The sequence below is a fragment of the Giraffa tippelskirchi genome, chromosome 1, assembly GCF_054371585.1.
Source record: "Giraffa tippelskirchi isolate mGirTip1 chromosome 1, T2T-mGirTip1v1.2.pri, whole genome shotgun sequence".
Taxonomy (NCBI): Eukaryota; Metazoa; Chordata; class Mammalia; order Artiodactyla; family Giraffidae; genus Giraffa; species Giraffa tippelskirchi.
Window position 1 is genome coordinate 163,913,278 of NC_137275.1, and position 22,492 is coordinate 163,935,769.

The following is a 22,492-nucleotide window of genomic DNA, read 5'->3' on the forward strand; positions in this document are numbered from 1 at the left end:
TTCACTACGTTGCCCAAGGGTTATGCCTCGTGCTTTGCATTAACCAAGCTTTCTATTTCTGTTAAAAGCAGAGATAGAGCAATGCAGGGAAGTTCTTCGTAAAGTCTAACTTCTAGTCATTTCCCAAGCCGACAGAAAAGGGGAACCTGCGACTGCAGCTGCAACCCGTGACCACCAGGTGGCGCCCGGCATTCCCTGAGCAGGAGGGCGGAGCCGCCGCAGATCGCAAAGAGCATGTGGACGCTCGGGCGCCGCTCGGTTGCCAGCTTCCTGCCCCGCTCCGCGCACCCGGGCTTTGCCCCTACCCATGCCGGGGCCCCGCGGCCGGCGAAGGACCCCTCGCTCTCCGGCCGCCAGGGCCTGCGCACCGGAACCGCCAAGGCCCGCGCGCGCAGCCAGTCCGTAAGTACCCGCGCCGGCAGCTGCGCAGGCCTCACGCCGGGAGGGAGGCCGCGCACGCCGAGGACGCGCCGGGCAAGCGCACCCGCCCCGGCTCCGGCGGGGCCGCGCTTGGGCGGGGAAAGTGCGGCGGCGCGCGGCCGAGCAGTGCCCAGTCTCCATGTCTCCAGGTTACTTTTGCACTAACTTCCGTTTTCTGGTGAAAAAGGGCGGTTGTATCCTGCGGTGCAACTGCGGGAAAAGCAGGAAAGGTGGGCGGGGACTGGCTCTTAGGGACCAGTGATGGTTCTAAGCTTGTCACTTCTCTTTTCGAGAACTTAAATTTAAGTAATAATAGATGCTAGGTACTATAATATACATATAAGTATTCTATGTATAATATTAGCATGCTATAAATATAGAACTACTTCAGTAAAATAGTGTATATATCAATATAATGATATAAATGTGTACTATCAGAGCGATACTTTCAAGCATGGGCTTTTATGAACGAAATGCTTTCATCTAGCGAGGTGAAGATGTCAGAGGTGCGGAGCACAGCAGCTAGGGCAGCAGCGCTCTTTGGATCGGGCCTGGGTTCCAAATTCCGGCTCCTGGACTCAGCAGAGGTACCTCGAGGGATCGCGGAACCCCTCTAAGGCCTGGCTTGTTTTTCTGGGAAATGCCCGACCCAGTTACTCCACGACTTGGAAGTCCAAAGAAGGGCTGTGGGATTAAGGAGGTTACACGCGAGGATAGAGGTGATGTTTAATCAGCAGGGTCTGCAGATAGCAGGAGGCGGTCCCTTCTCTAAAGTCTGGGAACACTGCCCAGTTGATGGCGAACACTCCAGAACGTGCTGTGGGATATTGTGCTTTTTACAGCCACTCTCACTTCTCCTTCAGAGCCAGTGTTTTTAAATGGCCATCTGTGTTCTACACCCCATTTCCTCCTCCTCCTCTCACGTCTCAGCCTTAAGTCTTTCTCAGCTTGCCCAGGGCCCCAGTGGCCCAAGAGAGTAACCACAGCCTCTGTCCCCTCCTCTTAGTGGCAGCCACGGTGCCCTTTGGAGAAGGTGAACCTTGCCGCCAACCTCTGCAGGCCCCTTGGCATCTTCCCCAGATGAAGCCCTGCAGCCTGCCTCTCCATTCCACTGGACCGCTTCTCTCTCCTTTCGGGCCTCCATCCCCTCTGACAGCTCTCCGGCTGGTCATAGCTCAGACCCCACTGCTCAGAGGTAGCAGTTAGGTATTGAAAGAAATCAGTGTGTCACAGGGTCCCCTGCAGATCCTGTTAGTAAGATCTGTCAGGCAGCAGTCTGCAGTACAGCCTTTCTCCTGGCCATCCAGCTATTTGTGGTTGCTCGTTTTAGTCACATTCTAAGACTTTGCTGACACTCCTTACCCCACCTGTGTTTACCACCCGATCCCAGCCAGCAGCACTTACGGTGATGGTAGGTATCTTCTGAGTCTGTGCCACTGTGCCCCACGACACCCGACAGGTAGCTAGTGAGACCGAGGAACTGACTTTTCAATTTTGATCTTACTTCAGTAAATTTACATTTGAATAGGTGCATGTAGTGAGTGGCTACTGTGTTGGGGAGCACAGCCTTAGAGAGAGCCTGGGTTAGTGCAGTGTATTGCACTAAAAGAAGGCAAAAAAATTGCCGAGGAAGAAATAGTCTGAAAAACTTTAACCTGGTTACTCCTGAGTGTACACGTAATAATATTTAAACTGGGCATTAATGGACTGTAATGTATTGGAAAATGGTAATGTTCTTCACTTTGGCTTTTAGAGCTTGAGCCTCCGCTGCCTCAACCAGACCCTGGATGTCAAAAAGCAAACTGTCTGCTGGATAAATTTGAGGACAGCAGGAACTTTGGGTGATGCTGGGTAAGACAAAGCATCTTCCATGTCAGAGATCATTTCCTCTTTCCACCACCACCCACCATGTATAATATATGCACACATACATTTACTTGTCTTTTTCTTTCCTTTTCACTTTTTTTTAACAACAAAAAAAAACCCCAAAACCCATTCCACAGAAAACCTGTCTTCTCCCTAAGCAGCAGCGCTCATAAGCATCTTTCCACATCACTTAACTATCCACTATACTATTTTTAGTAAAATAGTACTAAGTTTTATGGATGTGCCATAATTCATTTAACGCATTCCCTATTGCTGGACATTTAGGTTGTTTCCAGGGTTTTGTTGTTATTCTCTTTGATATCTTAGTCTTTAGGGCTGGCCAAGTTTCTATAACAAGTAGACCCAAAATTGAAATGGCTCCAACCAGGCCCCCCTCTCTGTTGGAGCAGGGTGGCCGTACCTTTGTGAAATGGTTCAGAGAGCCGGACTCCTTCCACCTTCCTGTCTCCTGTCTGCACCATCTATCTGCCCTTTGCAGGTCAGGCCTGGATCATCCTGTCCACGGTACACTCCACAGAAATGGACAAGAGCATGGCAGGCCTGGCAGTGGCGTCTGTCCCTCACTCACATTTTAGTGGGAAGGACTTGGTCCCAGGGCCGCAGCTAAGAGCAGGGGAGGCCAGTAAGGTAGTCTAGCGGGTGTCCTGGGGGGAGGAGGTGATGGGTTCTGGGGGAAAGCTGCTAGGCGCTGCTGCAGCCCAGCCCTTTATGCCTGAATCTGCATGACCCCCCACCCCGCCCCGGAACCTTGTATACACATCCTGGGGCTGCAACCACAGGCCCACGGTCCCTCATCCACCTTGAAGGCCGAGGTGTCCAGATAACTGCAAACCTGTCTCCAGGTCTAGGAATGGCTTCTCTGACCTACACACAAACACACACGGAGAGGGGCAAGATAACCAGTACATCAATAGCTCGTGTTCAAGTAAAAGACACGTATCCCTTTTATTTGAAGGGGGCAGCAATGGAGCCCCCTGGGCTGCCCTGGGACAACTTCTACCCTGGTTGTGGGGGACATCCCCCTAAGAAACCCCAGCTCTGCCCCCAGAAGGCTCCTCACTGGCTGTCCCTCCCCGTGGCCTCAGGGGACACAGGCAGTGGGATGTGTCCTTCCTTGGGGGTGAACAGTCTTCACAGCCCTCTCCCTGCTGATAGTAACAGTTTCCACAGGCTGTCGTAAGGCTCCAGTTGGCCAGACTGATTTTTCTTTGATAACAGGATTTTCTCAGAAACCTAGTAGGCATCTGATCTCTTAAGACCTAGTCAGTCTCACATACCAGCCACCTGGATGGGAGCCTCCTGCATGTGCTAAGGCACTTCATGTGCTAGTCATGTCCAACTCTGCGACCCCATGGAATGAAGCCCACCAGGCTTCTCTGTCCATGGATTCTCCAGGCAAGAATACTGGAGTGGGTTGCCATGCCCTCCTCCAGGGGATCTTCCTGACCCAGGGATTGAACCTGCGTCTCTTACGTCTCCTGCACTGGCAGGCGGGTCCTTTTCCACTAGTGCCACCTGGGATGGGAGCCTCCAACTGACTTATTTTGGGCATCCTCATCCCACAGCCACCTCTCTCAACCTAAGAGCATTTTCCCTGAGGTCATAACATTAAAGACTACTCTTAACCTGCTTTTTGCAACAGAATTGGTTCCCCTTTGTTGGCTTAATGAGAGGCTTGAGCTTCTCCCCTTGGCTCATCCATCTCGGTACTGCTTTCAGCTCCCCAGCGCAGACCGGCTGGTCTTCTCCTGACTCACCGTTTCTGAGTTCATCAGCTAACAGCAGCAGGGAGCCACCCACATGCAGGAACATTCTAACCGTCCCCAGAGCTACAGCTCCGCAGGACAGTGTGGGCCTTCCAGGTTATCACAGGCAGCAGTTGACAGAAGATCTACAGGCTGCGGGCTCCCATGTCTGTGTCGTTGGCCCCTCCCCACAGCCTCTGAACAAGTGCTGCCTCCGCAAGGGTTAGGTTTTCGCCTCGGGGGCACCATTTCCAGCCCTTCCTTGCACAGACTCTTTGCTACTGTCCCCCAATCCCTCCAGACAGCCGTCTGAGGTTGGGTGGGACCTTGGCAGAATGCCCCATGCCCAGCTCCCTTCTTCAAGGTCTACTTCTGGCCTCTGGGAAGCATACCTTGACCTGCCATGTGTCGGACAGTCCACTTTTGCCATGGCCCACCTGCCACTGCCAGGTAGCACCTGCTAAGCTCCCGACTTTGGACTTTATGCCCGAGTCAGGTGTGTCTTTATGTTCCCCAAGGTCCTCCAGGCACCTATCAGTCTGCCCTGCTTCTCTTCAGATCTCCCTCGATCAGCGTTAACTGAGGAGGGGGAGAGGGAAATGCCCAACACCCGCCCACCTAGGCCCACCACTCACCATCAGCCCTGTAACCTTCTCCACATTGTGCCCTTGAGACGGGTGATGGGCTGGCAGGGGGAAGGATCATACTGCAAATCTTTGTCTTCATTAGTTGTTTGGCAGCCACTGGTGTCTTACTTGGGCTTCCCTGGTGGGAATGGTAGCCATTTCTGTTGTTACCAGCTCATTTGTAGAAACAGACACATATAGGAATGATATGTTGAGTTAGGGGATTTCACCTGTATGCACAGGCTTCCCTGGTGGCTCAGACAGTAAAGGATCTGACTGCAATGCGGAAGACCTGGGTCCGATTCCTGGATTGGGAAGATCCCCTGGAGAAGGGAATGACAACCCATTCCAGTATTCTTGCCTGGAGAATCCCATGGACAGAGGAGCTTGATGGGCTATAGTCCATGGAATGTCTTACTTTGGGCCTCCTAGAAACCCTCCAATGATGGAGTTTTCCAAGACACCTCTTGTAACCTATAGATATGTTCTATACAGGGAGGTTTCTGGCAGATTTCATTGTCATAAATTACATACCATAAAATTCACCATTTAAAAATGTACCACTGGGACTTCCCTTGTAGTCAAGTAGTTAAGATTCTGTGTGCCCAATGCAGAGAGCTCAGGTTCAATCCCTGGTCAAGGAACTCGAATCCCACCATGCCACAACTAAGCCTGCACGAGGCAATGAAGATCCCCCTCATGATGCAACTAAGACCTGGTGCAGCCAGAAACAAAACAAAACCCCAGCCAACCAATTTATATGAAAAATAAAATGTACCTTTCAGGGATTTTTCGTATCCTCACAAAATTATGCAATTTTTACCACTATCTAATTCCAGAACATTTTCATCACTCCAAAAAGAGACCCCATAGCCATTAGTAATCACTCCCCATTCCTCCTTGCCCCAGACCCCCGACAACTACTTCCTGTCTCTTTAGATGTATAGCTTTTTCTTAAATTAAAAAATAGTATCTATATAGAATATCTCCAAGTATTCAGTGTGATAAATTTTTAAAAACTGAACATACCATGTAACTCAAGAAATAGAACGTTACCAACCCCTTGAGAGCAGGCCTTCTGCTCACTTCTAATTAGTAACCCCTCTTTGTCCCAGAGTAGCTACCATTCTGATTTCAAATAGCATGGATTAGTTCTGCCTGCTTTTCAAATTTATATAAATGGTATTAAGAATAAGTATGTCTGTGTGTGGCTTCTTTCAGTCACCATTTATTTTGGGATTCGTCCATATTGTTCTTTTTGTAGACAATTCTGTTTCACACTGTAGTATTCCATGGTATGAAGGTATCACAGTTTATTTATCTACCGTATTACGTCTGGATACTTGGCAGCCTGTAATTTGGGCTATTGGATAGTTCTGCTGTGAACACTCTAGCGTGGTGCGTGTCTCTTGATGAACCTGGGTATGCATTTCTGTCGGGTATATACCCAAGAGTGGAATTGATGGTCAGAGCACCTGAATGTATCCAACTCTTGTAGAAGTATTGATAGTTTTCCAAAATACTTGTCGAACTTATTTGCCCATCAGCAGTCTCTGAAAGCTCTGGTTACTGCACTTCCTGACCGACTCTTTATGTTATCTGTCTCTTTCATTTTAACCTTTCTGGTGGTATCTCATTGTGGTTTTTTAATTTTCATTTTCCTGAAGATTAGCAAGGTTGAGCCGCTTTGCATACATTCTTTGACCATTTGGATATCTTTTTTTTTTAAATGAAATCTGTTCAAATATTTTGCGTACTTTTCTGTTGGGTTTTCTTATTGATTTGTAAGAGTTCTTTACATGTCCTGGAAATAAGTCCTTTTTCAGATATATGGAATGCATGTATTTTCTCCCATTTTGTGATTTGCCCAACAGATGTTAATAACAAAAGCAATGGAAACAACCTCAATGGCCAGTTGAAAGGGACAAGCTGAATGAATAACATAAGATAAAATACTGTGAAAATCCATATGTGCTAATATGGAACAATGTCTAAGACATATGAAATGAAAACTGCAAGGTGCTTCATTTGTATATTAACAAGAATATAACTATTCTAGAAGGATACAGAAGAGCTTGCTCATACACAGATTGCCTATTTGGGAAGAAAGGTTTACTTTTCATGCTATTTAAATTTTTACTCGTATATCTTGGGCTTCCCTGGTGGCTTAGATGGTAAAGAATTGGTCTGCAGTGCAGGAGACTCGGGTTCAATCCCTGGGTCAGAGAGATCCCCTGGAGAAGAGAATGGCAACCCACTTCAGTATTCTTGCCTGGAGAATTCCATGGACAGTGGAGCCTGGTGGGCTACAGTCCATGGGGGGACTAGAAGGATACAGAAGAGATTGCTTATCATAGTTTAGCCTGTTTGGGAAGAAAGGCTTACTTCTCTAAATTCTTTCATGCTCTTTAAATTTTTACTCTGTATATGTTAGATGTTTTCCATCTATTTAAAAAATTTTAAGTAAAAAATAAATATCAATTGATGCTAATAAAATGCAGCAGTTTGGTGATCGCATGATTGGCGTTGTTTCTGTTCCCCCTGCAGCACTTTGGATGATACCACCTACGAAAGACTGGCCGAGGAGACACTGGACTCCTTAGCAGAGTTTTTTGAAGACCTTGCAGACAAACCATACACGTTTGAAGACTATGATGTCTCCTTTGGGGTACCTCTTTTCTCTTCATTCTTCTGTATCCTCCCTAAGAATTTTAGCTCACCGAGATAGAGAATTCCTTTCCGGTAGCGAGTAGTTATGGATGGGGCCAAAAGACTGGAGTTCTGGTTTCAGCTGCACCAGTCTTGTGACCTCAGGCAAGTCACTTGGCCTCTCTGAGCCCTCATTTTTCCTAAAAATACAGATTTTGAACCTTCACTCAATAACCATGAAGGTAAATCAGGGAGGAACCCAGGCATGTGTTTGTGTAGCAAGACAGACCTCATCACGCAGGCATGGAGAACACTGAACTAGACTGCTAGTTCTTAAGCCAGGTGAGAGACTGCCCAAGATGTATTCAGACTAGACATGTGCCTCACTCTCTGGAAATTCAGGGTGCAGTCCTAGGAAGCCTGTTTTTGAAAAGCTCACCTGAGATTCTAAAGAGCACCTTTGGATCCCACCTCTAGGAATATTTGATTGGTCTAGGGTGTGGCCCAAGCCAGGCATTGAGGTTTTTGAAGTTTTTAGAGTAACTCCCCAGATGCTTCTAATAGCCATACAGGGCTGGATGAAACTTAAACCTCAGATCCTAGAAGCCCAGGTAGTGCTGGTGTGTATCAGCTGGCCACCAGGTGGCAGACTTGAGTAAGGGTAGCCTTTGGATTTATGTAGAATTATTGGGTAGGCCGTAGGGAGCAGCTCTTTTTGGCCAGTGGGAGCAAATCCCCTGCAGGAGTTAATCCTCTTGACAGCAATTAATTAATACCAGGAAATGTCATGAAGTGTGCATTTGGGATTAAGTCATGGAATTATTTAGGACAACCAGCTGTCAGGCTAAAGTAATAGAAATGGTATTGGATATTGCTGTTGGGGGTGCTGGATAGAAAAAGGACTCCATCAGATGGAGCAGGTGTCAAGCCTGGTTGTAAGGACAGCAAGGGACTTGGCGGTAACGGGGCAGAGCAGGAAAGGATTAAGTGCCTTACAGGTGGATCCGTTGGAAGCCGTCAGCACCAGAAAATGCAGCAGTGCTCAGGCTGGGCTGTGGACGTACTTGTGCAGGCAGCCTCAGAAGGGAGAGATACCAGGGAACCCTTACAGACTGGTCCCTCCAACCTGACCATCTGTGGGATGATTAGAGCTAGGGGAAGCTACAGGTCTCATATCCCCCAGCCTTCTTCCTGGGTGCGGTAACTATAGGGAAACCAAGTCTCAGGCTAAGCTCTGCCACACTCGCAGACACCACAGAAGCAGTCACCCCATCTGTTCCTATAGGATTAGTGAAGCACGTACCTGCTTGACTCAAATACTTTACATGACAGTTTCATTAGAAGCGAAGGTGCCAGTATTCTAGCAGCTGGATTCTGCTTCCCTCACGAGGCAGGCAACAAAAGCTTGTGCTCAGTGCGGGGTCAGGACCTTCCCTGTCTTCACAGGGTCTCTCTGAAGAGTGACTCAGCTGCTGCACTTGCCCATTCATGCAAGGGAAGAGGCACCTGAGTTTTTCCAGCCAATCCATACACTGTGTGTTGAGTATCATTCTCCTCACTAGGGAAGAAGTGTATCTGCTAAATCATTTGCTAATTAGGAAAATCTCTAGTGTAGATGCAGAAGGCTAATGGCATTTAGTAGCTCCCTCTGTTGTTGGGCTACCTCGGGTGTGAATTTCTGATCAGAGTCCTCCATGTGCTCACTAACTTATGTATTTCACATATAAGATAAGTTAGTTGACATTACATTACAGACAGTAGAACACCTGTAACACCGTTAGTTGGTTGGAGCACAGCCTTTCCATGCCCTGAGTCGTATGTCACCTTCTCTTCAGCCCTCCTAGATGCTCCAGGCAGATACCACCAACCCTCTTTGCCCAGCACTCTTGAGTTTGATACTGATCACCCTCTGCTGTAACTGTCTTTACACACCAGCTCCCATGGCTACAGTGAGCTCCTTGGCAGCTGGGACACTGTCCATTCCTGGTCTTCCAATGCCTAGAACACTGCCAGGTACATAGCAGGGACTTAAGAAACGTTGATTCACTGTATAAATGAAATGAGACTCACCTACTTTTCCAGAACATACTTTCAGTGATGGCACTCAGCATGTAGAGCTGTTTTATCAACTTGCTATTGGCCAAATAGGCAAATGAAAGCAATACTCTAGATAAACCCACATTTCTTCTCTCTTCTGTGGACTGGGAGACATGGGCAGCTTCGTGGCTCTTGTGTTGTCTGGGTGGGGCAGGTCATGTGGTTGTCAGTGTCTGGGTCCAGGCCTCATCCCTTACTGGTTATGGTTATCAGAGGGAACTGCCTGCAGGAGCCAAAGCCCCACCCATGGCTAGGTAACCATGGAGTCACTGCACTTAACCCTGGAGACTGTGACAAGCACCATGCTATTTAGAGAGTTACCTCCATGCTGCCTTTGTTTTTTTTTCCAGGTGGAGCCCTAGCTTCTTAGTCACTTTAAATAGAATTTACCGGTTGCCATGCCCTTCATCCACTGAGTTTTCTGCATATTATTGCCGTAGACAGAAGCTTCTTAACCATTTGGAGATCAGGACACCCTGTGAGAATCTGACTGCTCTGGACCCTCTGCTGAGAAAAACTTCTATGTATACCTAGGAGTTTCTGCTTCCAGGGCTGTGCTGTTTGCAGAGCCATGAAGACCACCTCTGGGTCCTAGGTCATGCACTGCTGCTCGGAGGTAGCACTTTACTGGATATGGTGACAGAGGGCCTCGCCTAGCACCCTGCATTTGTACTTTTTTCCTAGAATGCTTAAGTGAATTATCTAACCATGAGGGCAGGTCCTTTAGCTGTAAAGTGGGTGACAGTAACCTCCTCTTCTCCAGGTGTATTTTAGGATTAAGTGAAACAATGTAGATAAAAGTGCCATATATTCATTATTCTTACTCCTTAAGGGGAAGTCAGTGTCCATTTTAGGAGTAGGGGGAAGTCACATGCATATTGGTGTGTGTTAATCGTTCAGTCGTGTCCAACTCTTTGTGATCCCATGGACTGTAGCCTGCCAGGCTCCTCTGTCCGTGGGATTCTCCAGGCAAGCCTACTGGAGTGGGTTGCCATTCCCTTCTCCCAGGGATCAAACCCGGGTCTCCCACATTGCAGACAGATTCTTTACTGCTTCCCTGAGCCACCAGGGAAGCCTATTCATAAAGGTGAAATGCCCTAACTCAACATGTCATTCCCATATGTGTCTGTTTCTACAAATGAGCTGGTAACAATGGAAATGGCTATTTTTGCTTCCACTGATGCTGTCAGTTGGAATCAAGCCTTACCTCCTGTGACTGGGGGCTGCTTCCACTGGTCAGTGTCTGGATGTCAGGAGCTAAGAACTGCCTCTCTCTCCCACTGCCCCATATTGATGTCTGCCCACTCTCCCCAAGTAGACACTCAGATTGCTCCTTAAGGAATAGCATTAATGAACAAAAAGCTCTCTTTTATCTGGGTTACTTGCAGATGGTTCCAAAAGCATTAAGAATTCCTGGGGAACCAGTAATGCAGCTAGTTTCCTTTGGAAATGGAAGAAGTTATAACAAATCTGGACAGTGTATTAAAAAGCAAAGACATCACTTTGCCAACAAAGGTCCATCTAGTCAAAGCTATGGTTTTTCCAGTAGTCACATATGAATGTGAGAGTTGGACCATAAAGAAGGTTAAGTGCCAGAGAATTGATGCTTTCCAACTGTGGTGTTGGAGAAGACTCTTGAGAGTCCCTTGGACTGCAAGGAGATCCAACCAGTCAATCCTAAAGGAAATCAACCCTGAATATTCATTGAAAGAACTGATGCTGAAACTGAAGCTCCAATACTTTGGCCAACTGATGCAAAGAGCCAACTCTTTGGAAAAGACCCTGATGCTGGGAAAGATTGAGAGCAAGAGGAGAAAGAGGCGACAGAGGATGAGATTGTTGGATGGCATCATCAACTCTATGGACATGAGTTCGAGCAAGCTCTGAGAGATAGCAAAGGACAAGGAAGCCTGGCATGCTGTAGTTCATGGGGTCGCAAAGAGTCAAGACACGGCTTAGCAACTGAACAACCTCAGTAGAAAACTCATTGCGCACAATGAACAGGAGAAACGCTGGGCTGGAGGAAGCACAAGCTGGAATCAAGACTGCCGGGAGAAATATCAATAACCTCAGATATGCAGATGACACCACCCTTATGGCAGAAAGTGAAGAAGAACTAAAGAGCCTCTTGATGAAAGTGAAAGAGGAAAGTGAAAAGGTTGGCTTAAAGCTCAACATTCAGAAAGCTAAGATCACGGCATCCAGTCCCATCACTTCATGGCAAATAGATGGGGAAACAGTGGCTGACTTTATTTTTCTGGGCTCCAAAATCACTGCAGATGGTGATTGCAGCAATGAAATTAAAAGACACTTACTCCTTGGAAGGAAAGTTATGATCAACCTAGACAGCATATTAAAAAGCAGAGATATTACTTTGCCAATAAAGGTCCATCTAGTCAAGGCTATGGTTTTTCCAGTGGTCATATATGGATGTGAGAGCTGGACTATAAAGAAAGCTGAGCACCGAAGAATTGATGCTTTTGAACTGTAATGTTGGAGAAGACTCTTGAGAGTCCCTTGGACTGCAGGGAGATCCAACTAGTCCATCCTAAAGGAGATCAGTCCTGGGTGTTCATTGGAAGGACTGATGTTGAAGCTGAAACTCCAGTACTTTGGCCTGATGCGAAGAGCTGACTCATTTGAAAAGACCCTGATGCTGGGAAAGATTGAGGGCAGGAGGAGAAGGGGACGACAGAGGATGAGATGGTTAGATGGAATCACTGACTCAATGGACATGGGTTTGGGTGGACTCCGGGAGTTAGTGATGGACAGGGAGGCCTGGCGTGCTGCGGTTCATGGTGTCACAAAGAGTCGGACAGGACTGAGCGACTGACCTGAACTGAGCAGGAGGGGGCGTAGTTGAGCGTTGTCTTGTGTGACCTTGCCCTTCATGTTCCAGGGGTTATCACAGTGCCTGGTTATCATCCACTTGGTTCACTCATCGGGTTTTTTAAAATCCATCAGTGTTTTGTACAAATATTGAAAATGCTAGGATGAAAAGACAAATCTGCTCTCAGCGGGCTTAAAGTAGTGGAGGGAAGGAGCAGGTGAGCAGCAAGCTGGCAGCTCAGATACAGTGAGGAAAACACAGAGGCTATGGGGACACACATAGGACATAGTCCCAGCTGAGGGGTGTCAGGGTAACCTTCCCAGAATCGCCTCGGTTCTCCTATCAGCCCCCGCTCCTCGAACTGTCTCTGAAGGGGGCAGAGCAGCTGTTGTCCTAAGGAAACTGGTGAGACTGTGCATCCTAGACCTGGCCCCCTGCCTTTCCTGCTGTATCATGTACCGCCTGGGTGTAGGGTCACAAGAGGGCACTTAAGGGCCGCAAATAGGTCAAATTAGAAGAAATTATGTCTTGATTCCTTGAGTCTATTATATGGAAAAATAAGCCATAAACTATATACATGGAGGGAGAAATGAGTGACTGTGATGGGTACAGACCTTCTTTTTGAGGTGATGGAAATAGCCTGGAATTAGATAGTGAGGATGTTTGCACACTTTATGAAAACACTCTGTGACACGCTAAAAACTACCAAATTATACAGTTGTAAGAAACTGTGACATATAAGTGAAAGATAGTCCTAACAAAATAACACAGGTAGGTTTCAGGGGAAAAAAAGGAAATTTAAAGCAAACTTGCGTGATCATAGCCCTGCATTTTACAACTGGCAGCTGAACCCTACCTTGGTGGTCCACTGGTTAACATTCTGCATTCCCAATGCAGGACCTCGGTTTGATCCCTGGCCGGGGAACTAGATCCTGCATGCCACAACTAAGACCTAGTACAGCTAAATTAAAAAGAAACGAAGAACTGGCAGCGGATACCTGAGCTGATATCGCTGATTAACAGGGCTGAGAGAACACTTCGTGTTGTGGGAAGAACAGCATCTTCTGGACTGGAGCAGACCTAGATTTAAGATCATCTTTCCCAGTTACTAAGTTTTCTTTGTTACCCTGTCCCTTTGTTGTCCTCATCTGTAAAACTGGGATAATGATTTCCACCTCCTGATGGTTATGATCGTAGAGGAAACAGTTTTACACAGAGTGCAAAGCAATGCCTGGCACAGAGCAGGTGCTGAAAAATAATAGATGCTATTTTTGTGGATGTCTTCATTTTGTTTATAACATCTGTATTTCCAACGTCTCTATAATTTTGCTACATTTCTTTTTCACTGGAAAAAAAATCATTAAAAATATAACCCACTAGTGTCTTCCCCATCCCCTGCCTATCAGTTATACTATTATTGGCACTCTCTCCACCTTTTCAATAGCGCTTTATGTTTGCAAACCAAACACAAAACGTTCTAAGAACCACTGGGGACCCGTTGGTGGACAGGGACTCTGAAAGGCTGCCTGTCTGAGGGCCGTGCAGGGGTTGGGGAGCAGCGAGGCTAAGCTGTGGAGCTGTTTCTTTAATATCCTATGCCGTCTAGAGAGATCTCAGGCCTGAGGAATAAGAGGCTCCTTTGTTGAAAGAGGGTTTTCAAATTTAAATGAGCATTTACTGGGCAAAGATAAGACTGACCAACTGGCCTTTTGAAGAATTCGAGGCTCCTGGAGAGGAAAATGAAGCTGGAGAAGGGCATCTGAGAAACTTGTGAGCTGCTTTGGTGGGGGACAGGGGGAGGGGGGCGCGGTGGAGAAGAGCCCTCGTGTGCAGAGGGTCTGCCTTCTGCCAGCAGACCTCAGGCTGCTGCTCTTCTGAGACCAGCAAAGCTGGTGGCTGGATGGCTTCCTTCTCTCTTGCCTTTTCTTCCTTTCTTCGGTCATGAATTGGGTCTGCCCAATGTTTGTGCTGACTGGGACTGCAGTAGAGTTGGTGCCTGCGTCTTTTAATGTCTCTAATATGTTCTGGCCCGTCGTTGAGAAACCAGGGCAGCAGTCAAGATGCTGATCCTTTCATTCGTCAGCTGCAGTAGAGCCATTGGACACTCCTGTCTCCTTACCTCAGGAGGGGAATAAGGATATTCTTTGCCTTGTCCACCCCAAAGGGAATGAGGGAAAACACTCGGAGATATGTGTCGTTGTGACTAATCATCGTCTGATTCCAAGAGCAGTGCTCTTTCTGCGTGATCTAATTCCAAAAACTAAATTAAAGACAGTTCCTTTTTGGTATATGTTGTGCCCTGGTATAAATGCAGTATTGAGATATAACAAAAGAGGAGGCAACTATGACACAGTGATAACCCTGTCTTGTTTTACTTCCTCATGCTTTTTTCCACCTGATGCACCAGAGTGGTGTTCTAACAATTAAACTGGGCGGAGATCTAGGAACCTACGTGATCAACAAGCAGACTCCAAACAAGCAAATCTGGTTATCTTCACCATCCAGGTATGTCCAGAAGTCAAAGTCTCTCATGGTTTAGCTTGTTTGAAACATGACCTGGTAGACTGTTTAAGAAGTGTCACCCTCGTGTATTAGCATCTATGTAAGGCAACCTCTCCTGAGGTTTTACAGCATGTCTCAGGCTCAGTAGGAAGGTACTCTGGTGTTTATATGGCTGCTATAAGCAGATATCAGGATATTAAGATTGGAAGTGAAAAATTTTCAGAACCCACCTTGCCATTTTTTCTCTATTAAATCATTTCTGCGCCTTTGAAAAATCTGTGCCTTTGAAAAAGCCACCTTTGCTATTACAGCATGTGAACAAGTTGCAATTTGTCTTCAAAGCGTGTTCAAGTTTGACCTCTGGTCGGTTTTGAGCACCTCAGTTAAAAGTTAGTTGCAGAACTGGGCTGTGTGCTCTGTGGAGGTTGGAGAGTGTTTTAAACTGTACTTCCAGGGCATTCCATGCCTCCTACCTTTTTCATTGATGTGCTTTCAATCTAGCAGAATAAAAGATTGTTTTGGAGACCTTCTGTGCTGCGTTTCAAGGCCTGAGAATGTGCAGGGAGAGAGGGTCCCTCATCCCTCTAGCTGTTGTTGAAGTGGTTGTAAGAAAGTAAAGGGAGAGACGCCCACAAAAAGCTCTCAGAACAACCTTCCCGGTCTTTCATTAGCACTTCCAAAGAGAACATTCAGACTGAATTGGGAAAGGCCCAGATACAACTAGCATGGGATTCTTTGAAAGCCTCACGGTGTTTGCCTTTTTTTTAAAGAAAAGTATTTAACTCTTCCCCTGCCTCAGTATTGACATCACTTTTAGGTAGTTAATATTATACTGTTTATGGTGCTGTAATGTGTGATTCTTTGTTCAAACTAAATCAGGCATTATGCTTCCTTCATCCCAGCCTCATCTAGGAAGAATGTTATCATTCAAGAAAAACCAATTCTAAGGAATCGCTCATTTCTAGCCAGATGCTTATTCACAGATTGTCTTGCTTTTAGATCCAACTTTCTTGAAGTTGAGGGAGATTTTACCCTGTGTGGGCCAATTAGCCTGTTCTCTTTGGTCTCAAACAGCCACCTCAACCCTTCCTGTGGCCATGCATGAGGGCTGCACAGCCTTCTCCTTCATCTCCAGAGGAACCAGGACGAGAAACTGGGTGGACCAGCTCAAATCCAGCCATCAGCTTTGGGGATCGGTGGCTTTGAAAATAGCAGGCAGAGCACCAGAACCAACTGTGCTGGCTCCACTAAAAGAATTCCCTCATGTTGTATCTTGAGACTGAAAAGTCCTTATCGCATTTGGACACACCTACCAGCAACAGGATCCTACCTCAGGCATGTTTAGAAAAATAGACTTCTGGATGATAACAAATTTTGAGAAATCCTAAGTTTTGTTTTGTTTTTTTTAATTCATGATGGGAATCTGGAAAGAAAATATGCCACGTAGCCTTTTACTATCATGGAAATACTATGTTCCTCAAAAAAAAAGTTATTCTCCACTCAATTTTTCACATTGGCCCAAAATAACCTTTGTAAGGGCTGCTTTTCTGATATTATAGGGCTTTTTATTTTATGGCATGTGGGATCTTAGTTTCCCAACCAGGGATCAAACCCATGCCCCCTGCATTAGAAGCACAGAGTCTTAACCCCTGAACCGCCAGGGAAGTCCTGGGGCTTTTTAATTGACCACGTTTCAGGTCAGAAGAAACACTGGCTTTGCCTCGATACCTTGCTTGAGGACGTTAAAGGATGGAATAAAGGAGACGTCTGGGTGGACAGCTGGGTGACCATGGCTGAGCACAGAGCCCTGGGCAGTGTGGAGGGGCCTGGACGTTCTCATGCTTGCCTGGTATCCTGGCAGCAAATCAGAGTGCAGAGCCAAGGAAATGTTCTCTGGTTTTGGTCCAGGTTATTATGCCTCTATGTGTTTGGCTGTTTGTACATGATAAAAGCCCAGTGCTTTTGGTTTGTTCCTTTATCCCATTAGGAAAGTGCCTTTGGTTGATAATACAGAAATCCTTGATGTTTTCATAACCCTCAAAAGATGCTTCCCTTCTGAACTTTCCTCCTCCCTGGCAAAGCTGTCTCAATCCTGCACTTCGGGGAAGCTCCCGTGAGCACAGCTGGACTTGGCAGCCCCTTGCATCCCGTGGGCTCCCCGTATCCTCTGCTCCTTCCTCCATCAGTTGCTGGCACACCCCCTCCTCCACTAGACCCGGAGGAAGTGGAATTAATGGTCACAGGTTGTGTCGGTCTGGAATAACAAGACACTGCGAAACCTAGTCACGCTGGGCCACACGGACACAGCGTTCCCGGCATGAAGCGCATGTACTGCTGTTGTTAACTAGATGAGCTTGAGATGGATGCACTAGCCCGTCAGACGCTCACCTTCATGGATTTCAAATTGAACTAAGCAAATTGTTTTTAAAAATATCAGTAGAGACGGTTACCAGGAGCTGGGAAGAGGAGTGAATAGGGAGTAACTGCTTAATGGATGTGGAATTTCCTTTGGGTGATGAAAATGTTTTGAAACTAGATAGTGGATGCCCAGTGTTATGAAATGTACTGAAATGATGATAATAACATAGGTAAGGGGCAGATCATGCTGGTAGTGCATGAATGGCCATCATCCAAAAGACACTGCCCTGATAGTTCAGGTTATCATATGTGACTTAGGAAAAGCAAAAGATCAGAATGTGATAAATGGAGACTCATCAACAGGGTTGAAATGTTTTCAGGTCTTGAGCGTTGTTCTATGAATGGTTCTCGAGGATGATGATGTAATTCTGCTTTTTTTACAATTAGAGTTAATTTCACAATGTTGTGTTAGTTTCAGGTGTACAGCAAAATGATTCGGTTATATTAAATCGAGCCTAAGACGAGAAGTCAAATACATGCCTTGTTTATTACTTTTTAGATCTTCACTACAGTCAATTTCTTGGTGACAGTTTCTTCAGAAGCACAGCTCCCGTGAACTTACTCTAACTGTGTTTCATCTTGCAGCGGCCCCAAGCGTTACGACTGGACTGGGAGAAACTGGGTATATTCCCACGATGGCGTGTCCCTCCACGAGTTGCTGGCCACAGAGCTGACTCAAGCCTTAAAGACCAAGCTGGACTTATCTTCTCTGGCCTACTCTGGAAAAAACACTTGCTGCCCAGCCCAATGCTAAAGACATGAAAAGCTCTAAAGCTAAGACCCCAGCCTTGTTCTGCAGCTGAATGGCTAGCTTTTTCCATTCCTGCCTTTGAGGACAGTTGCATTGTATGTAACACCTCTGTGAAAAGACTGTGTCGCCTTCCACCCTGCCCCCTGGGTTTAGATTTTTAATTTCCATAGAGTTTTTTTAAAAATATTTTGTCTGATTTCCTCCCTCACGTGATAGCCCTAATGTTTCATAATGTCTGTGTGCCCATACCTTTATACTTAACCTCATAACTAAGAAAAACAAGAAGGATAAATTCTAGGAGGAGAAATAAATGGGCTTGACCATTCATTCTTTGAAGGACTTACTACAAAAAACTGCATGAAGAGCATTTGGCCAACCTCATCATACTGTCTCAAAATGAGACTTATTAAAGGGAAGCCTAAAATGTTTCTCCTCCTCTTGAAAGTGTAAACACTTCTAAACCCTTTAGTACTGAAGCATCAGTGACAACTCGGAAACTGTCAAACGAAGACTATTTTCTCTTTGTGCTTTGTGACCCAGGGTGTGATGGGGCAAGCAGGAAGTGTCTTCCATATGTGCATATATATGTACATACATATTTATGTGTGTGTATACATATTTTTTTTTTAAGGATCGGTATAGAATAAGCTATTGAAACACAGGTCTGAGTATGCAAAAAGTCTCCCAAAGACCGGGGGGCAGGGAGCCATCTCCCTAAACTTGTGGATATAGTATAATAAACAAGGTCATGAAGCTAAGGAGGTGCTTGGCAAATTGTGAAAGCCCACATAAATGAAAAGATGTTGGTGTAGCAGAATAAAACTTAACTCTCGACTTTCAGGTTGTACATAATTTTTGAATTCCACACCCCTTTCCTGTTTCCCCATTTCTATTCCCCTCCTACCTTAAAAAAAAACTAATTATAAGAATGTGATCACTAAGCAAATGAAACTAACTCCTGAGCTTTGCTCTCCTGAATGTACACCATGCTTTGTCTAACCTGTTGATTCTTTTCTTAGATAAAAAGAAGTCAGACTAGCTCTCTACACCCAAAAGTTCCCCCAAAGCAATCCTGCAGGCAGATCACTCAGGCAAAGTAACTCTGACAAGAAAGCCAGGCAGTCTGCACTCAGTGGGGATGCAGAGCCCAGCCTCCTGCCTCGGTGATTCACTGAGATGCTTCCCCCTCCATTTTTCCCATTAAAACTGTCCTGGCTGAGCAGAATCTTGGGAGTTGATCTCTGGACACAGATCCACTGTCTCCCCAGACTGCCAGCTCTTCTAATTAAAGCACCTTTCTTTTCCTTAAAAACAAACAAACAAAAATATCTTGGTGTTAACAAATGGAACCCTGGCCCTACACCTTGTTTAGTTGCTGAGACTTGGCTCAGCCCCAAAAGCGGTTGTCTGTCTCTGGGAAAGTTTCTCAAACTCTCTGGACCTCTGTGTTCCCACCTTAACAGAGAGGATGAAACTGGATAGAACAGAGTCGATTCCCAAGTCAGACACACAGTAGTCCCATCAGGCAACTTTCCAGGCTAGCTTTAATTCTCTCTAACAGAGGAGATGACAGTGGACACTTTTTATAAGCTGCAGAGTGAGTATATGGTTCTGGGTTTAGGTCCACTTGAATTTCAGTTGAATTCATGTTCAGATAATCATCTTTTATTGTGCCATTACTGGCTAAGCTTGTGAAGGCAGAATGTTTAGGTGTTGATTCTAACCCCCAATCACAGGCCTCATAAATGAGATTAGTGCTCTTTTACGAGAGACCCCTGGGAGCTGCCTTGTCCCTTGCAACATGTGCAGACACAGGGAGAAGACAGCTGTCTGTCAACCAGGAAGCAGGCCTTCACCTGCCACCCAGTCCACTCTTGATCATGGACTTCCTAGCCCCCAGAACTATGAAATAAATGTTTAAAAGCCATCCAGTCTCTACTATTGTTGCAGCAGCCTTGGTGGACCAAGACAGCCTGCTACACCATCTGAATTGTTAACAGCCTTGCATTTTACACATGCAGAAACCAGGGCTTGGGAACATTAAAACTCACTCAAAGTTAGGCTCCTGTTCTGCTACTCTCTTACTAAAGAAAGATTTATTAGTGACTAGTCTATGCAAATATGTAACAAAGACTTTTTGCACTGGGAAAATGAAAAACGTTCTTTGTGGGGGAAAAAAACTCATAACAATACAACAATACAGACAAATGCTAAATGAGTATTTAAAATACAGTCTTTCTTTAAAAATAAGTTATTTTTTAGTCCAGTGAAAATTTTTAAGTGGGGTCAGTACCAGTGAAAAAAATAAATAAAATCGTGTGTTTGTGTGTGTCTGTGTATATACACTTGTATCTGTCTCTTGCTTCAAATGAAAGTTTCATTGTCCTTCATTTACCTGGAACTCAGTTAAGTTGTGCCCTCTCCTACCTGGGAAACAGCATAAAATTTAAAGATGTATTTAATTGGGCTGAGGTAACAGGAAAATAGAAATTAAGGACTGTGCTCTTAATGCTTTTCCTTGCATATCCTTTCAGGCCTATTTACTTTTACTCTATGTACAATTCTAACTGGTTTAATTATTTAGATCCTAAGACTCTGGCAGATTGCCATTTAAGGCAGTGAAAAAACTGCAAGCACAAGAATAGCAGTGGGGACAGGAATAAAAATCACTCTGACAAGCAAACTGGAAAAGCACCAGGACATGGGGCCAGTGCCCCTCATACCTCAGACCCTGGGAGCATCATCTCATCTACTGTATCACCCATACTAAAGGCGAATTCTGGACTTCCCTGGTGGCCCAGTGGTTAAGAATCTTCCTGCCAATGTAGGGGACACAACATCTCTGGCTCTGGAAGATTCCACATGTCTCAGGGCAACTAAACCCACAAGGCAGAGTTCCTAAAGCCCAAGCTCCCTAGGGCACGTGCTCCACGACAAGAGTCGTCGTTCAGTTGCTCAGTCGTGTCCGACTCTGCGATCCCATGGACTGCAGCACGCCAGGCTTCCCTGTCCTTCACCACCTCCCTGAGTTTGCTCAAACTCATGTCCACTGATTCGGTGATGCCATGCAACCATCTCATCCTCTGTCGTCCCCTTTTCCTCCTGCCTTCAGTCTTTCTCAGCATCAGGGTCTGTTTAATGAGTCAGCTCTTCACATCAAGAGAGGCTACAACAATGAGAAGCCCATGCACCATAGCTAGAGTAGCCCCTGATCTTTGCTACTAGAGAAAAAGCCCACGTGCAGAAACCAAGACCCAGCACAGCCAAAAATAAGTAGATAATAAAAATGTTAAAAAATTAAGGATGTATTCTCAGGAGCAAATTGTAAATGTTCAGTATAATAAGTTCAAGGGGGGAAAGAAAATATATTACATAATTTTAGAAAGCTTTCTCTTATGTCTCTCTTCCTGAGTGAATAGACCCTTTGCCACTGGAACATAAAACTATCCAGAATGATTTATTTACCTCTTTCTGAAGATACAGAGAAGCACTGAGGTATGTAAAAGAATTTTTTTTTATCAAAGTTTGAAAATTTTTATCCAAAGTCTGCCACTTATTTGTTTGTTGACACGAGCCTTACTTTTCTGGTCTGTAAAATGGGGGATCTAACCTGTGATACCTGGGCCACATGCAAAGCAAACACATGACAAACATTATCACATGCACAACGTAATCTTATATATAAATGTGAGGTTTTCCCAGGACTTCCCTGGTGGTCCAGTGGCTAAGACTCTGTACTTCCAATGCAGAGGGCCCGGGGTGTGATCCCTGATCAGGTGTGATCCCCGATCAGGGTCTGGAGTGTGATCCCCATATGCTGCAACTAAGAATTTAAATGCCGCAACAAAAACTCCTGCATGTTGCAAGCAAAGATTTCACATGCCACTATGAAGACTGAATATTCCACATGTGGCAACTAAGACCCAGTTCAGCCAAATTAATTACTTATTTTTTTAAATAATAAAAATTTCAGAAATAAAAATTAGAAGATAAATTTGATATTTTTCTCCAAAGTAATGATTTATGACATCCTGTCCTCCTCTCAACCTCAAACTTAGTTAAAACACTTATTTTGGTTATCTTGGTGATGGATTCTCACTGCTTTAATTTAACATAATATTAGAAGTCCTAGTCAGAGCAATTAGGCAAGAAAAAATAAAAGGCACCTGAATCAGAAAGGAAGAAGTAAAATTGTCACTGTTTGCAGATAACTTGCACAAATCCCTAAAGACTCCACCAAAAAACTGTTAGAACTAATATACCATTTAATTAAAGCTGCAGGGTACAAAATCAATATAAAAATATCAAGACAAACAATGAAATATCAGAAAGAGAAATTAGGAAAGCAAGCCTATTTATAATTGCATCAAATAAATAAATAAATAAATAAAATGCTTAGGAATAAACTGAACCAAGGTGAAAAATCTGAAACTGAAAACTATAAAACACTGATGAAACAAATTGAAGAAGATACACACACATGAAAACTTATTTTATGTTCATGGATTGGATGAATTCAGTTCAGTTCCGTTGCTCAATCATATCCGACTCTTTGCAACCCCATGGA

General features: G+C 45.3%; 1 protein-coding gene across 1 annotated transcript; it reads left to right on the forward strand.

The window, feature by feature from the left end:
* Nucleotides 1-209: 209 nt before the first annotated feature.
* Nucleotides 210-18,759, forward strand: FXN (frataxin). The gene is made up of 5 exons (XM_081504094.1): nt 210-402; nt 2,174-2,271; nt 7,226-7,346; nt 14,662-14,759; nt 17,760-18,759. Exons 1-5 carry the CDS (start codon nt 235-237, stop codon nt 17,926-17,928), a joined length of 654 nt encoding a protein of 217 aa, XP_081360220.1. The 5' UTR covers nt 210-234; the 3' UTR covers nt 17,929-18,759.
* The last annotated feature ends 3,733 nt before the right edge of the window (nt 18,760-22,492 follow it).

What these genes read in the sequence shown, in the direction of transcription:
- FXN (XM_081504094.1), top strand. Translation starts at nt 235, where the DNA reads ATGTGGACGCTCGGGCGCCGCTCGGTTGCCAGCTTCCTGCCCCGCTCC. An exon ending in CCCGCGCGCGCAGCCAGTCC is followed by an intron (nt 403 to 2,173) that starts GTAAGTACCCGC and finishes TTTGGCTTTTAG; the next exon opens with AGCTTGAGCCTCCGCTGCCT. An exon ending in GGAACTTTGGGTGATGCTGG is followed by an intron (nt 2,272 to 7,225) that starts GTAAGACAAAGC and finishes TTCCCCCTGCAG; the next exon opens with CACTTTGGATGATACCACCT.